This window comes from Syngnathus leptorhynchus, chromosome 15, assembly GCF_054491065.1.
Source record: "Syngnathus leptorhynchus isolate UIUO chromosome 15, UIUO_Slep, whole genome shotgun sequence".
NCBI lineage: Eukaryota > Metazoa > Chordata > Actinopteri > Syngnathiformes > Syngnathidae > Syngnathus > Syngnathus leptorhynchus.
This window is the reverse complement of record NC_141209.1, coordinates 6,286,830-6,302,252: the sequence shown is the minus strand read 5'-3', so window position 1 is coordinate 6,302,252 and position 15,423 is coordinate 6,286,830. Positions and strand designations below refer to the sequence as shown.

Below are 15,423 nucleotides of genomic sequence, written 5' to 3'. Positions count from 1 at the left end.
CAGACCTTCAATAGTCCCCATGCATCATTCCCAGCAGGTTTGGACATTGCCAACATACTTTGAGAATTTACTCTGGCCACAAAAAAGCTTCAGTGAGCAGCTAAAACTCCAATTCTAATAGCAAGCTGGCAAAATGTTTGTTTTCAAAATTACAAATTAAACATGAAATACCTCAGGACAATACACAGCTTAACCTAAGCCCCTTCGTGAGACTCTCCCTACTTATATTAAATGATGTAATTCTATTATGCATTCATAGGCACTGGCGCCTGTAAAGTGAAGGTTCATTTAAATTTGTGATGGAGCGTATCCTATCGCATGCCGTCATTCAACCATGGCCACAACATCACCCTGCAAATCGTACGTTTAAGTGAACGCCATGAACCTCCATCTCCAAGGGCGAATCTCCTCTTCCACGCACACACCGACCGTTTGCATGCATGTGTGTCCTTCATGCACATTTTCCTTCAACAACTGCTTAATCTAGTCAGTCAACCTTTGGATGACAGCCTGGGGGAGGTGCTCACCTGATAAAGAAAGAGGCTGCTGCAGATGAGGAGGGTGTGATGGAGCTGGATGCACTGGTGATGGGGGTAGGGAGGCCCGTTTGCATGGGGCCTCGGAGGCGACAGGGCGTCAAGGTGCTGCTTTTGGTCGAGCCGCCACCGCTGCTGGTTATGGTGGCGAGCGGGGATGCGGAGGTCGTGACATCTCTGCCGGCGTCCACCATCAAACTCTGGATCTGTTGGCACATAGACACTGAGCAAAGACCACAATCTGCACCTCCTTCCACTCCATTTATTTCCCCCTCCGCTACAGATGGACGGACAGATGCTGCAGCCAGTGTCGCTTAGCTGGAGTCAGCAGCCTTGACTGGTGCAAGCGAACGGCAACGTTGGTGCCATTCATCGTTCCTGGCCACTCTATCGACTTGGTTGTGGCTAGTCGACTGTCATTAAGTAATGACACACATTTATTCTTAATGACAGCGAATATAATTAACTTCACGAAGCTTCCCTACCTGGTATTGTACTCATCAGCAATGATTAAGTGTAAACCAATCCTGTCCTTTGGAGTTTATTAGCAACATGCTTTTGGAGGTGAGAATTTTTTCAAATGTAAACTTCAGTCTGCAAGAAGGCAGAAACAAATTAAATGAGCCATCTCCGCCTCGCTACCGCCATGCTGGTTAGTACCTGGGCCCATGCCAGGGAAGTAGGCCCATCACACATTGGCATGAAAGCCCGCAGCACTTCAAATTCAGTCGTGCAGGAAGCGGACCTGTATGGCTCATCAAATCGTTCACAGATTGAGCCTATTAGATATCAGTTTTACAAATCATCAGGCCAAAATTTCACAAGCACACAGGGACAGCTGGTTACAAGTGGAGTGCATCAGAGTATTCCCCCTGGTGTTGAGAATGAGGACTTAAGCCCCTCAAACCAAGCTGCTTGCTGCAGCCTTGGACCCGGAATGGCTCCTTATTCCTGGTGAAAAGTCCAATTTATCCCCTTGTCAGGTAATTAGGCTGTGTCAGTGGAGCTTTTTCGAGCCAGTAATGAGCTGGCCTTCCACCCTTTAACCCATGTCTGATGTCCTTTTTTTGGTAAGGGTGAGGGGCGGGGGTTCCAATGAATAGTTCAAGACATTGAGCAAGGTGGGAGACACATTTTTAGAAATTTCCACTGATGGAGAGTGTGAAGTAAGCAAGGCTGCTGTTCTGCTGTTGGGATTGTGGCAGAAGTCTCCTGTGACCTAAGATCTGACTGGTTAACAGATCTAGTGGCCAAGTGAAAGAGGTCCACTTAATCTGGGTGGTCACACTCCCATGATTCCATGGCTAATGGAAACGAATGGAGGTGAGACTTTAAAATAGCGATGAGAAAGGCTTGCTTGCACGGGGGGTGAGGTTGAAGTAAAACAGAAAATCTTTAAAGGGGAACCAAACCCATCAAAACCATCCAATGTTAAAATGAGTCAACAGCAGTTCATCTTTTCACGAGTGATTGAGATGCAGGCAATTATGACAGCAATTCAATTTCTGGATCATCAAGTTATTTTTTATAATTATAAGAAAATTGGTGGCTGTTTTTTTCTTTCTGGCTTGAAAGTAAAAATAATTAACAACTTATAAGAAATCAATTCAAGGGGCGCCCAGATAGTTCCAATTCCAAGCACTACAATAATTATTCCAGATACAAGGAGCGCTTTTTCCCAACAGGGAATGGCAATAGATCCAAGAAGCACTAAAATGTGCTCAGTATGGGACTGCTCTGGCCTCCCTGGCTTACACACACAAGAATTTCTGTACACGCACAATTCAAACACTGCGACTCTATACTTCTTTGTCTCCACAACAGTGCATGCCCTCCTCACCAAAGGAGCCAAGTGGGGATCATGAATTCAAGCTCTTGCCTTCAGGCGCAGTGGACCACGAGAGCTTCTGTGGCTTTCTGAAATTTCTGGTTTTAATGAATAGCAGCCACCAGAGCAAAGAAAAGCAATGTCCTTGCCAAATTGAAATAAATCAATTTAGGTTTACAAATACGATTAAAATATATGACCTGATTAACTAATATATGTTACAGCAAATATCTTGAATTTCAAAGTTAGACTATTGGAATGAAGACATCAGCTCCGGTTTGCGTGTCAAATCGATGAGATCACAATGATCGGGTTGTTCTTCGACTTGACATTAGCAGCCAGCAAAATTCTGCGATGGGTTAGTTTGATTGAAAAACGTGCAGTTGAATTATTCTCGCTCATAAAGGAAGTACAGCATGAGGGGACCCTGACCACCCTGACGTCAAAGACCCGTCCAGCACTTATCCAATGTGACTGAAGAGTAATGGCCATGGTGGACATTTGAAATGGCCTCGAGTCATAAGACAAGCGTGACGGCCTCTAACGTAGAATAACGTTGTCTCTGAATACTGAGGAATGAGAGTTAATTATTCCTGCTGACAATTAAATTCTTATTTATTTAACACTCATGTTCTCAAGAGGGGAAAAAAAATCTGTTGCCTCAGAAATTTATGGTTAAGGTTTATGCCCTTCAAGACTGCTGGAAAATTCCCCTAGTGTGGCTTTACTCTCTACATGTGATGAGCTTGTGGCCCAAAAGCACAAAGGAACCTATAAGTGGTCAGACTTACATTAGCAGATTTTATATTAACTGCCACTGAGGAATTGACCTTCTTTTAAAAAGTCATTAAGTCATCAAAAAATGCTGAGTGGTATTTAGAAAGGCATACCGGTTTAGGTTGAGGGAGGAAGTTGTTGACCCTGGAGATGCTCCAAACGCCCTCGAGGTACTGCTGTGCTTGGATGGTGACGGAGCTCAGAGATCCGCTAAATTGCCCTCCTGCCACTGTCACCTGGACACTGGACTTTGGACCTGACGGGTTCCCCTTCTCCGAGATGGCAGTTTGGCCTTTGGATAGTTGATTTGCATGGACATTGGATGCAAATCTCGAAGGCTGCGGGAGAAAGGAAGAGGCGGGCAGGGCCGGCATGTCGGAGCCAAGGGCGAGGACGGGAGCATTGAGAGTCTGGAGAGCCTCCTGCTTCAGTTGATGGAGAGGCGTGAAGCACACCTGACAGCATGTGACGACACCTTCCTTGCTGCCAGATGTGTGGAGTTGCTCGAACAGAAATGATGCATAGCCCGTGTCCTGTGGCGAGAAGAAAAGACACATTAAAAGTTTTGTTGTAACTCTTTGCACACAAATATGTTGTTTTCTGAGAACGTCAGCTGTTCTATTCCGTCTGGGAGCAGACGTTCATTTGATTATGTATTCTGGGGAGCCGATCAAGATCAAAACAATCAAAAAACAAAGAAGATAAGACTCGAGTGGATTAGTACAACATCCCCACAGACAATCCTCATTAAAATCCGACAGTATCTTAATGCATTTTGCTTTGTTTGAAATTGAAAGTGTCGCATCCTTCTCCATCTTCTCCAGGCAGTGTCCAGTGAAGTTTTGTCCTTTTTACTTTAACAGCAAAAACGCTTCCCTAGGGTGTTCCTCTCAGCTTGGGAGGAATGCTGAAGGAAAACAACAGCTGAAGTGAAGCTGGCACCAAAAGCTATACAATTTACATATGATAAGTGCCTCTGCATGAAAAACAGATGAGAAACCAGCAAATGTGAAAATAAGCACCTTCTGAAGCTGGAGGCAGCCAACTATTCAAATTCGACCAGAGACGACAGAATACATTTTAATACAAACAAACACACACACACACTCAGTCTCTTAAGAGGCATAAAGGGGCATCGAGCTCTAGCCTAGTGGAGTCACGGCCTAAGACAGAAGCCCACGGACCAAACATCAATGTTTATGAGGCCTTTGCTCTGCGGACCCTCGGAGGTGATCACGAGGAGTGAGAGGGGAAACAATAATCCAGTGCCCTAATGCAATGCTACTTAATACATCAAACCCAGAAGACACCTAATACATCGGACCCAAAAGACACAAAAGATGTCTAAAAATGAGTACAAACTCCAAATTAAGTCAGCTGTCACTTTCTACAATCCACAACAAATGTGGTCTTGGGAGACGTAAGTGAAAGTCCCAGCACAACTGCCTCGTTGCTTCCCAGCCAGGAAATTGAAGCCACGTCAAAACCGGTTAACTCCGTCCATCCATCCTCTCTTACCCTTTACCCTTCGGCAAACCCACCTCGGGGCACGGGTAGATGGAAGAGATCAATTCCCCTGCCACTCTGCGTGCATTGTTAAGTGTTGATTTAAGGGAGCTAATAAAAAGACACACAAAGCTGAGCCCATCTGCTATTCACTGAGGTTTTGGGAGGTTAGAGAGCAGGCTCGTCCTGTAAAACTGTCTCCAAGCTTTATGCCGAGCCCAGTGAACGGAGGGTCATGGCCACAAGTGTGTTTGGGATGATGACACAGATGATGGCCAATGATGTGAGAATGATAAAAGTGAAGGACATACCGACGAAGAGCGGAGAAGGCAATCCGAGCGCTCGAAAGTTGACGTCGAGGATCTGAATCTTCAAAAGTGGGAGATGGTTTCAGTTTTCAAGCCAGGCGCGTGTGCAGATAAGAGGAGAGACAGACAAGAAGGGCGGATGGAGGAGGTAGGCCCGGGTTGTGGCCATTTGCCTGGAGACTTGTGGGTGGTTATGTTGCTTTACTGCCTGTCAGCACTGATCTTTATTAAACTCTGGGGACAAACGTAGTCAGATGCCGCCGCCTTATTATGGAGAGGAGCTTGGTTGACCGCTGTGGGAGGAGAAGGCAAACCTGCTTCTGTAGAGCTCTCTTAAGTTTGTCAGTGTCTTTGATGAAAACCAGGGCAGAGCATCTAACTGGATGTATCTCTGCGGGATTGATGGCGTGTCATTATACAGACTGATGATAACAAGCTCAACCTTTTGTGAATGATTGGACAGGCAGATAGACTTTTAACAAAATCACATCATATACGTCAAGCAATTACTGCATCTTTTCTTGAAGAAGAAATCAAGTAAAAATGCATCTATTCATTTGAAAGGTGGTGTTTAACGTCAGTCCGATGTGGAGTTGACTTAAATCACCAGAAGGTCACGACGATTTTAAATGCATGAGTTCCCTCAGTCAGTGAAGGGCACGCTTCGTTGAGGCTAAAAGCACTCTGTGGAAGAAAAAAAAAATCCAGTTGAGGCTATTTCTTTCTATTTCCCATGGTGGCAGAAAGAAAAATGAAGAAAAATTGTGCCTATGTGCATTTGTCTTTTTTAAATAAAAAAAAATGAAAAAAATGGAAGTCAAACAGCACACCCTACAGATATTTTTGGAGACTTGCCCTGTGCATGATTTATTTTGTGAGTCTAAATCGCACTTTGGCTCGAATTTCATTTCCAGTTTCATTTGACCACGATTGTCCTCGATTGTATGACTGAGCGTATAATAAAGTCAAGACCACACAGTGCTCTCATGCTCTTCTTTCTATATTAAAAGAACAAGACTTGAGCCATCTTTGTTTACTTAGCTCAAGACTCTGTTGACCAGCACCACACACCAAGTCCATAAGACTCAAAAGGAATTGACCCCCAAGAAACATGCAGGGGCCCAATCCGGGTCTTCAGATGAGGACGAGGGATGATCAGCGTTCCCACAGGTAAGCCGGGTTGCCCCCTGAAAGCCAAGTGGGAGATGGAGGAGCACAGCTGCTGGTCTTGCCCCAGGTGGGCGCAAAGCATTAGGGCAGATTACATCCCCGGGATAAAAGAAACACATCTCTCCCTGCTCCAACCGCTTTGCCCTTCCTCAACTCTCTCCGCCACCTGAAAAGAGACGACTGTGCCGAGATCCCCTGGAGGAAAGCAGCGGGTTGGAAGGCCTGCAAGCGTGGACTCTGATTAGATATCAGGTGAAGCTTTTAGTGGCACAGCAGTTGTGTGGGATACACACCATTAAATTTAACCACCGCTTGCTCGGAGGCACGCAACACAATGACTCAGGATGTCACACTCGTGTGCGACTCTGCCAACTGTGGGAACGCCTTGAGTGGAACACAAAGCCGGACGGCTCTGCAAATCACTTCAAACACATGTTGGCGCCTTACTTGTGACTGAATGAGATTACACAAATCAGTCATAAAAACGGATTTAATATAACCACACTTTTTTTCTCTTTTCATGTTTCATTTCAATCTGAGCTGTGTTGTGTACTTACTGTAAATTAACATTAAGCATGGAAAAAAACATTTATCATCCAGTTGCTTATATGCACCGTTCATATTGTAATTGTAGAATATTCCGTCAAGAATCAACAAAAAATAATTAAAAAATATATATTTTTGATTATTAATATACTAAATTGTAGTTCAGCACTGGTGATGGATGTTTGACCTTAAGTAACCTCCTATTCTTTGTTGCTCTAGTCACAAAATGTAATCGTTTTTGGTGAGATTCCATCAAATATTGATGAGGCAGCAACAGTCAGCTCACACACATTTCGTCAAATTATCTCTGTTTCAGCATTTGTGACACATAAGGCTGCGGAATCGATTCAGCGCGTGACTGCATGCTAACGTGCAAAAAAACAAACATCCATCCAAACAGAAATGACAACATGCAGGCATAGCAGTTTGAACACAAACAACCTAATACTCACAGCATGCAGTCAGCAAAATTTTCCGAGACAAAACAGAAGTTTGGAGGAGAGCGCCAGATATCTGCGTGAGTATTCCCTTAAATGAGCAACCCCATATGAGAGCTTCTGGCATCTGTTCCCTCGCGAGGAACTTACGGAGACAGATGTCAGACTGTGTAGCCTTGCCTGCGTGATTTAGGCCTCTCCTCCCTTTGACCGTCGAGAAACTGCTGACTAAAAATGCAAATCGGTCTTCCCCTTTTGTGACACTCTCAACACGTGATACAACCACCTGTCCAGCAATGGTATGCTGTCAAGGCCTTCAAAGCCATTTCTACTTCTTCTCTCTTTAACACCGCGCATAGTTATATCGCAGTTTTGTACGTGACCTTTTCATAAGTATCTTCTCTAATTAGCGTTTTAATTGCGGCATCAAAAATAAAACTCTTACTTGTGTTGATTAAACCATGATAGCGTTTGAATGCGACAATCAAGAACTTCATTGATCCCTATGGCCAGCGCGTCCATCTGCAGTGGAGGGGGGGGGGGGCACTTGTAGCATGACCTTACTGTTAAAACGTACATAAAAAAATGACTGGACAAAGCTTTAGTGCGCGTGTGTGTGTTGTTGACCCAATGCGCTTTCTGCACTGCTCCAATCCATCACTCCAACCTTTCGCCACTTGGCCAGTTAATTACGCTTTCCTGTTCACTCACGCACATAAAGAAAACAAGCCCCTTCCACATTGTTTGGACAGACTTCCATTCTCCCTCGCTCCCCCTTGCCCGACCTCTTTCGCTGCCCTCGGCAGAGCTGAAGCAGGATTTACTGTCTCTTTCATCGACTTTAAAAAGGGTAATCGTACTCTGAGGACTGGCCACTCAAATGGCATCTGCTTAGTCGTGCAACTCACTGATGGCTTAGAAAAAATATAAACTGTTTGTATTGGTTAAAAAAGTCATTGTGTGTACATCACCTTCACCAAAACACACGCTCGTCTATTTGGAATGGCTGCTTCTTGCCTCTATGATGTCTCTCGTGGTAGATTATTCTACCCCACCAGAGTGAGCTCCCAAAAACAAATCAAGATGGTAAATTATAACGAATAAAATATTCAACAGGCAAGCTGGAGACAGACACCAGGGGGCCTATTTTCATGCTCAAGGCAAGTCCAGCACAAAGCGTAGTCTTTCTTTTGGGTGTTTGCGCCGATGTGGAAGTGAACTTGGTCAACTTTATTCCCAGACAATTCAAGTGGCCTTTCTCAAAACCTTTAAATTCAGCACAGGAGAGCGGAAGCATAACAGACAAGTTCGCTGAAGTCCATGCAATAGGTCTGCATACCTAAACCATATTTATAAGGAACTGCAAGATGTCCACGATGACATTCACCGCACATCAGCGAAGTGCAGAATCTGCGCCACAACTTAGACCTGCTTTTAGTTGCTCTAAGTTCGAGTCTACTTTCTGCCCAGTCTGGTGCAGTGCGGTCTGACAAATTGCCCAACAGTAAACTACACCTGCTGTGCCTGTCTGCAGAAATAGAGTCCGAAATGTTGCTGTAAAAGGCAGGTAAAAGCAAAAACTTTACAAAATCTCATAACACTCAGATGACCAACGGCAGGCGTTCACATGAATGTCTTTCACACTGACAGTCAAACACACATTATACTTTCCGAGCATTTGGAAAGCCCTCCGAGGCAGTTTCCAAAGTAAACCAGGATTCTGTATTCTAAACCATCCACTGGAGCTTGTTGAAAGGCCTGTTTGAATTGAAGAGCCCACTTTAAAACACTCACCACAAAAGTATAGAAACCAGCCTCAAGAGTTTCCTCCAAACCAGTGAACCCCCCCCCCCTCCTCTGTGATGACAGCCACCTGCCTCTCCTCTGTCTCAACTGTCACACCAGAGGGTGAGAGAGAGATGGCGTTTGTTTTGAAGGGGGTTGTTCCGACTCAGACGGAGCACTCACACTTTTCTACAACTTATTTAGAGAGAAAACAAACTGCTACGAGTGCAATGAATTTCCACTGGAGGCTCTCTCCACCATAGAAGCCTAATGATACATAATTAATGTTTCATTTAGTTTGTTTGATTGAAAGAGGAAAGGTCAAATATTTTAATAAATTTGGTCCAAGTTTTGATAATTCTGACACAAAATACTCGACGCAAAAAAAAAAGGTTAACTCGGTTCATTCTATGCCAAGGTGAGCTGTGCAAGCACGTTTCTAGAAGTCATTATCTCACTAAGTGACATTCTTTGTGCGTGACAAAGCCTCTTGCCTGTCCACAAGGACAATGGAACAGCAGAGTTGCAAAAGGCTGAATCAATCTGGTGCACCAGCCAACCGCTGGAGGTTCTAGGAATATTCATTCAGAATGAAAGATGTCCATGTTCAAGATTAACATGGCATTGATCTCTCAGTCAACACAATTTTCGCTAATAATAGGGATTTCGGCTTCGGTCTGAGTCTTTAAGCCAGGGGGGTGCGGAAGAGGAATGCGAAAGTGTTTTCTCTTTATAAAAAGTACACCCTGGTGAGAAGAGAAGAGATAGAAAACAACACAATGCGATAACGTTAACCAGCTCTTATTTCTTGCTAATTGAGATGTCTAGACACATTCAATTGAGACTCGGGAGATAAGGAAGTGGGTGGAACTATCATGATGGAGAATAATGTGCACTAATCCACTTAGCGAATGGGAATTTTCATTCAGCATCAAAATGCATTGCTTATCAATCTTGTTCCACATGCACATTTTGTTACTTTTGTCAAATGGGAACAATAGCATCCTGCCAAAATCTTTTATTCGAAAATGTTTCCCAAAGGTTACTAAACCTTTTCTCTCACACCGCAACTGCTATTCTATGATTAAAATATGAATTCTAAAACATTCAAAATAAATGAAAATCTTGGTTTTGTGTCAGCTTTGTCTTTCTTATATCAGAAGACAAGTGTAGCTCAAGAAAATTAGCAAATTCATGAAAAATGAGTTTGAATTGTGCACTTAAAAATGGACAAATAACCCCAAGCAGTAAATATTTTTACATAACATGAATTGAAAGTGCAATTGACATATTGTGTGTGGACGACAATGTTTAAGTAAACTAAGATGAAAATGGGGCCGTATATCTTGACCCCTCCCTCTCTTTGTTTTGTTCTTTTCAGGGCTGATATCACATTTTGTCTGTTTATATACACATACACACATACACACACATCTGTATGTAAAGCAAGTTCTAAGATGCGCAAGCATGCCTCCATCCGTGCTTGTTGCTCGATTGTCAGACTGAGAGGTCAAAGGGTAACTAATAGTGTGACTCATAGAGGTCAGCGTCAGTGCGGCCTCCTGCCAGAGTGCTGGAACATCACCAAAACGACTGCCAAGAAAAGACAAATGAACCATCCCCTCCCATATCTTGAGCGTTTCAGTTTGTGCTTAACTTGTTTACATGTTCGTATATTTGTACTCACATATTGCCTTACTCAATTCCACAGACATTGTTGCGTAAAACGCAATCGCTCTGGTCAATCGAACAATAACATTCTTGTGTAAGCAGCAGGCTCTTTTTTGGAAACTTCGTAAAAGAGCTATAAGTAGCACGGCTGTCTGCCTTGCGGAATTCCACAGTTGAATAGAGTGAATCGTGACTGGAGGCAGAATATGAGATAGTTCTTATTTTCACCTGTCAATAATTAGCCAACTCGCTAATGAGCCGGCTACACACTGTGTTAGCGAATTCTCTTTTCGCCACATCACGGCAGACGTCTAGCCTTTTACCTGCTCCGCCATCAGCCCTTAATACACTGCCTGAGGTGCAATGATAGCAGACTGGAATGTTCTCAAAATTATCTCCGGGTGTGTGTTTCATTATCGTGAATGATGAAAAGCATAAGACAGATGAACTCCAACAAAGGACTGCTTGGAGGTCCATTCAGAGAAAAGCAAGATCTCATTTTCATGATTATCAAAAGTCAAAAAGGATTTCCTTTTTTAAACAGAGACCTCAATCATACGAGGTCAGGTGGGAGATCTCCATCACTCCGCTGCCGACAGCTGCTGTAGTATTTTAGGAGATAAAAATGACCCAGACTTTTGTCAACAGTTGAGGAAAAGCAATGAAGCCATCCCTCGTGAGGCTTTCTGAAAGTGATAAAAAAATAACACCATGGTTACGGGTTACACCCCGGACCTGAAGTGTTTTTCCCGATCAGGAGGGTCACTATCAGGCGGGGCCTGAGCTGAAGCCAACACAGATGAAGGGCAGCACTTTCCTAGGCACCATTTTCACCCCTGACTTTTCCTGTTTTGACAGGAAGCAGGCAATGATAACACAGCCGCACAAACAAGCAGTGATTGCCTGCAAACATGCTGCATGGGGTATCTATTTTCTTTAAAGGGCCTGAAATTCAAAAGCAGGAAGAAAACCAGCAAGATGACTAAATTCTAATTTGGATCAGCACCAGAACTGCTCCCATTTATACTGACCGATATCCTGCAGGTTGGAATTTTGTTGCTTTTGAAGTTCCACATTTCTGTATGTGCAAAACAGTTTGAAGCGTATATATATTTGTCTTCTGATTGAAAACAAAAACACAACATAGAAATGGAATTGTCTAGAATTGAAGTGGACTGACGATGATCTGGATGAGTGAAAATCCAAATAAATGTGTGGTTTTTAACAAAGGCATCATAAGAACGAACTTGGAAGGATACATACCAATTTTTTTGAAAATTGTGAGTAAGCAACGATTGGAGCCAGGAAATTAAAAACAAAACAAGTCTCGGGACAAACCTATAATCAAGAAAACTTGACCTCTTTTTGCTTGAGGTAATAACAAATATGGGGCACTGAGCTACTGTGACACATAGAGCGGCTCATCGACACACACTGGCTTGGTCTTGTGCCAGTCAAAAACGGTGACGCACAAAGGAAGTCAATAAAAACAGACCACCAAAGTCACAAAAACATGAAAGCTAGCACAGCCACCACAGGGAACCAAATAATCAGCGGTGCGGACGTGGGCCGAGAAGCGATGTCACTATGCGGCAGCAAGAGGAAGGGGCCCCGTGCTTTGAAGGCCAAGGGAGGTGTGCATGTTGACAGTCTTCTGTCCGAGGCCCTTTTTTGGAATTTGGGCCTTTTATCTAAGGCAGGAAGAGCACTGTAGTGAAACACAACAAGGATGGAGGAACGGGGCTATTAGAGATGCTTTGTTGATGGCCGGAGCACCTCAAACGAACAAACCACTTTGATTGCCCTCTCTGATCCCCCCGCTCGCTTTTGTTTATGAGCTAATTAAGCATTGAGCAGGGACTGCGGGAGCCTCCATCTTCTATTGTACCATCGTGACTTTCAATAGCTACTGTAGGGCTTTTACAGCACCTTCCATAACTTAACGACTATCAAGATCTAGCAAGGGATCGCTAAATTGGCTTTGGATGTGTGAAAGCCTGATTGTGTGCGAGGAAACAGCGTGGTCCAGAAGGTCAAATCCAGTTCAAACGTAGTCTCCGGCGTCCATTTCTGGGGGAGTTCAAGTGTGCCTTGTATTCACCTCTCCAATGCACTCACAAAGAGTCCAAGACAAAATGCCCAGCGTGGGATGGATAGAGGCTGAGGGGTCAGCGGATGGCCAGAAGGAGTAGGAGGGGGCGAGGTCTCGCTAGACGCATGTGGCAATGACCGTGTGAAAGTAGTGAACACTGTGGAATGCAGACAAGGAGGGAGGAAGATTTCGGATAAAATTGACTCTTTGAGCAATCATACAATTTGAAGTTCAGGCCAAAGCTCAGAGGTTTGTTGTGGAACTTGCCCTGGAAACTAAGGCGCTGCTTCAAAGTCACACTAAAGTGCAAGTCGTAAAACGCTGCGTGCAAATAAAACCACGCATTCAAGTTTGTCCACATAATATACTTTTACACCCCGCTGGCTGTCTGAACTTGTAGTGAGAATGCCCTTTTGCAGCTTTGGCCTCTGAAGTTGCATCTGGAGAGGTCATGGAGGGAGGCGAGCTGGGTCAAAATGGCTCCAAACAGTGCAGCCATGACACATTTACCACATGCACAGGTAAGCTCACCGTGCTTTGCTCTTCTTCATGGATCGTTTGATTCATGAAAGCATTTCCGTGTTGCAAAAACATGTTCAAAGACATACCAGCCATGATTCTGCGGGATGGGTTCATTTGGAGCAGTAAATAGCTCAACATATTTCAATGTTTCCCAGCAAAGCATCAGCACTGAACTCGTTCCAAATAGCCTGAGGTGTGGGGACTGGCCAAAAACTGCGCTCAAGTAAGATTACTGTTACTTTAGATCAGTGCTTTAAATATGTCCTGGAACTCCCCTTATTTAAGGTGGTGGGTAAAAGCAGCTCATAAAGTTAATAAATAAATAAATAAATAAATAAATAAATAAATAATGGATTTTTGATGAGAAATGAAATAATAATAATAATAAATACAGAGCTACACATTTACGCAAATATATTGCCACGTTCGTCAGACATCACTCGGCTTGTGTCGTACGCCGCAAGTTCCCACAACAAGTGCTTTTATAGGCGATGCTGTAGTCATGGTAAGCCACAAATGGTGAGGATGGAGCAGCAGATTGGGGCTCATAAACAGAGAGGTTTAAGTTTAAGTGTCTGACACACACCAAGGAGATAAAGTGGCCCAGAGCTCTCCGGTAGCGGAGAGTGACATCATAAAATACAGCAGCAGCAACAAGATGGGAAACATAAAGGATAGATATATTAATAGGAGGCAGTTCATGGAAGGTTTATTGGCCGAGCTTCCCCCGGGAGTGTCGACTAGTTTTGGGTGGCAGCAATTCTCAAGGATTATCATTTGTTTAATGCTAATATGAATTGTATTAGTTTGTTCACTGTAGTATGAAATGATTTTTGCTGTCTGATAATGTCCAAGACAAATTCAAAGTCAAAATCAGCAGGATCGTGTCATACGCACACAATCCAGGTTTTGCAAGCCAATTGACTTTTTTTTTTCTGAGAAATAAATCGTTTGTGAAAATCCATACAGATGAGGGTGACCTTTTCAGCAAAGGAGAAATTCACTCTTTTTGCAACGGAATAAAAATGACTTTGCTGTCATTTTGTGGAATGCATTGCTATGCTATTTCCTCTCAAATGTCAGCATGCAAATTGCAAAGCAATAGAAATCAAATCACGCGAGTAGTGAAACAAAACAACAGAGTGGGGCACTTTCTTCCTGCACTCTATATGTAGAAGCTTACAAATAAGGCCTTCATAAATATTTTCCTCCACCAAAGAGTTTACAGTTTCATAATGAATTTGACCCTTAAACTTTCTTGATACATTCAACTTGTCTTATCTGTATGTAGATGGATTGTTATTCCTTAATGGTTGTTCTGGTTGTTTCAAAAAAATGTAAATATAAAATGTATTCAATATTCATGGTCGGAAGCATTAAGGTCAATCCAGACACAAACAGCATATAATAATAATAATAATAATAATGATAATAATAATAATAATAATAATAATAATGATAAATACATAAATAACCTCAGATTTATTTAGAAATTTTTAGAAAGCCTTCTAAAATTCTCAATTTTAGTCTGTAAATGATGACCCAGCTCTGTGTCTCCTTATTCTTTCATGGTACTTGAGAAAGCTTGGTCTTACAACAGATAATGATACAAATGAGTCACTCTAAACAGTTCATGCAATGTCTAATGTCAATTTTCCCCTGAAGCTATAAGCACACTATGGTATCAGAGTGCAAATGATTCACATTCCCCATTAAGCAGACCCCCGTAAGCCTCGTGCTGGGGATGAGGATATATCAATGACTGCAATAATGCAATCATAAATTGTTTGGCAGTTAAGCTGAGAAAGATGGATGACATCTTAGGCAGACTGGAAAGGATGATGGGAAAATGTGCTTGGTCTCTTTCTCTTTCCTCAGGTACTTACACGCACGTTCGCACGCCATCAATACGCACACTCATCTTCACTCACAGAGGAGGACAGTCAAGCATGAAATGAACATGAGCGGCGTGAACTTTGACTGGCATTTTCACACCGTGCCAGGATTTATGGAGCCCTGTTTACGTCGCTGAAAAAAATATCTTGACTAATTTTGCTAGAAAATATATTATATCCCCAATTATCTACTATACTACATCAAAAGTGAAACAATGTCCTCTGCTATAACTCACGAGAGTCATGTCATCATCATTTACCACCAATGCGTTGGGGGTGATTAAAGAATGACATCAGAAAGTTTGAAATGATCTCAGTCAACCAGAGCAAAAGAGGCCCCCAATACGGAA

The 15,423-nt window shown here is 43.2% G+C and overlaps 1 protein-coding gene across 1 annotated transcript in view; it reads right to left on the bottom strand.

Moving 5' to 3' along the window:
- The window catches only part of kif26ab (kinesin family member 26Ab), a 48,011-nt gene that overhangs the window by 24,436 nt on the left and 8,152 nt on the right, over positions 1 to 15,423 (bottom strand). The window contains exons 3-4 of the mRNA XM_085932351.1: positions 3,255 to 3,674; positions 528 to 742 (exon numbers count right to left, since the gene is read on the bottom strand). Of these exons, the coding sequence (XP_085788477.1) occupies positions 528 to 742; positions 3,255 to 3,674 (635 nt within the window). The remainder of the gene's footprint in view (positions 1 to 527; positions 743 to 3,254; positions 3,675 to 15,423) is intronic.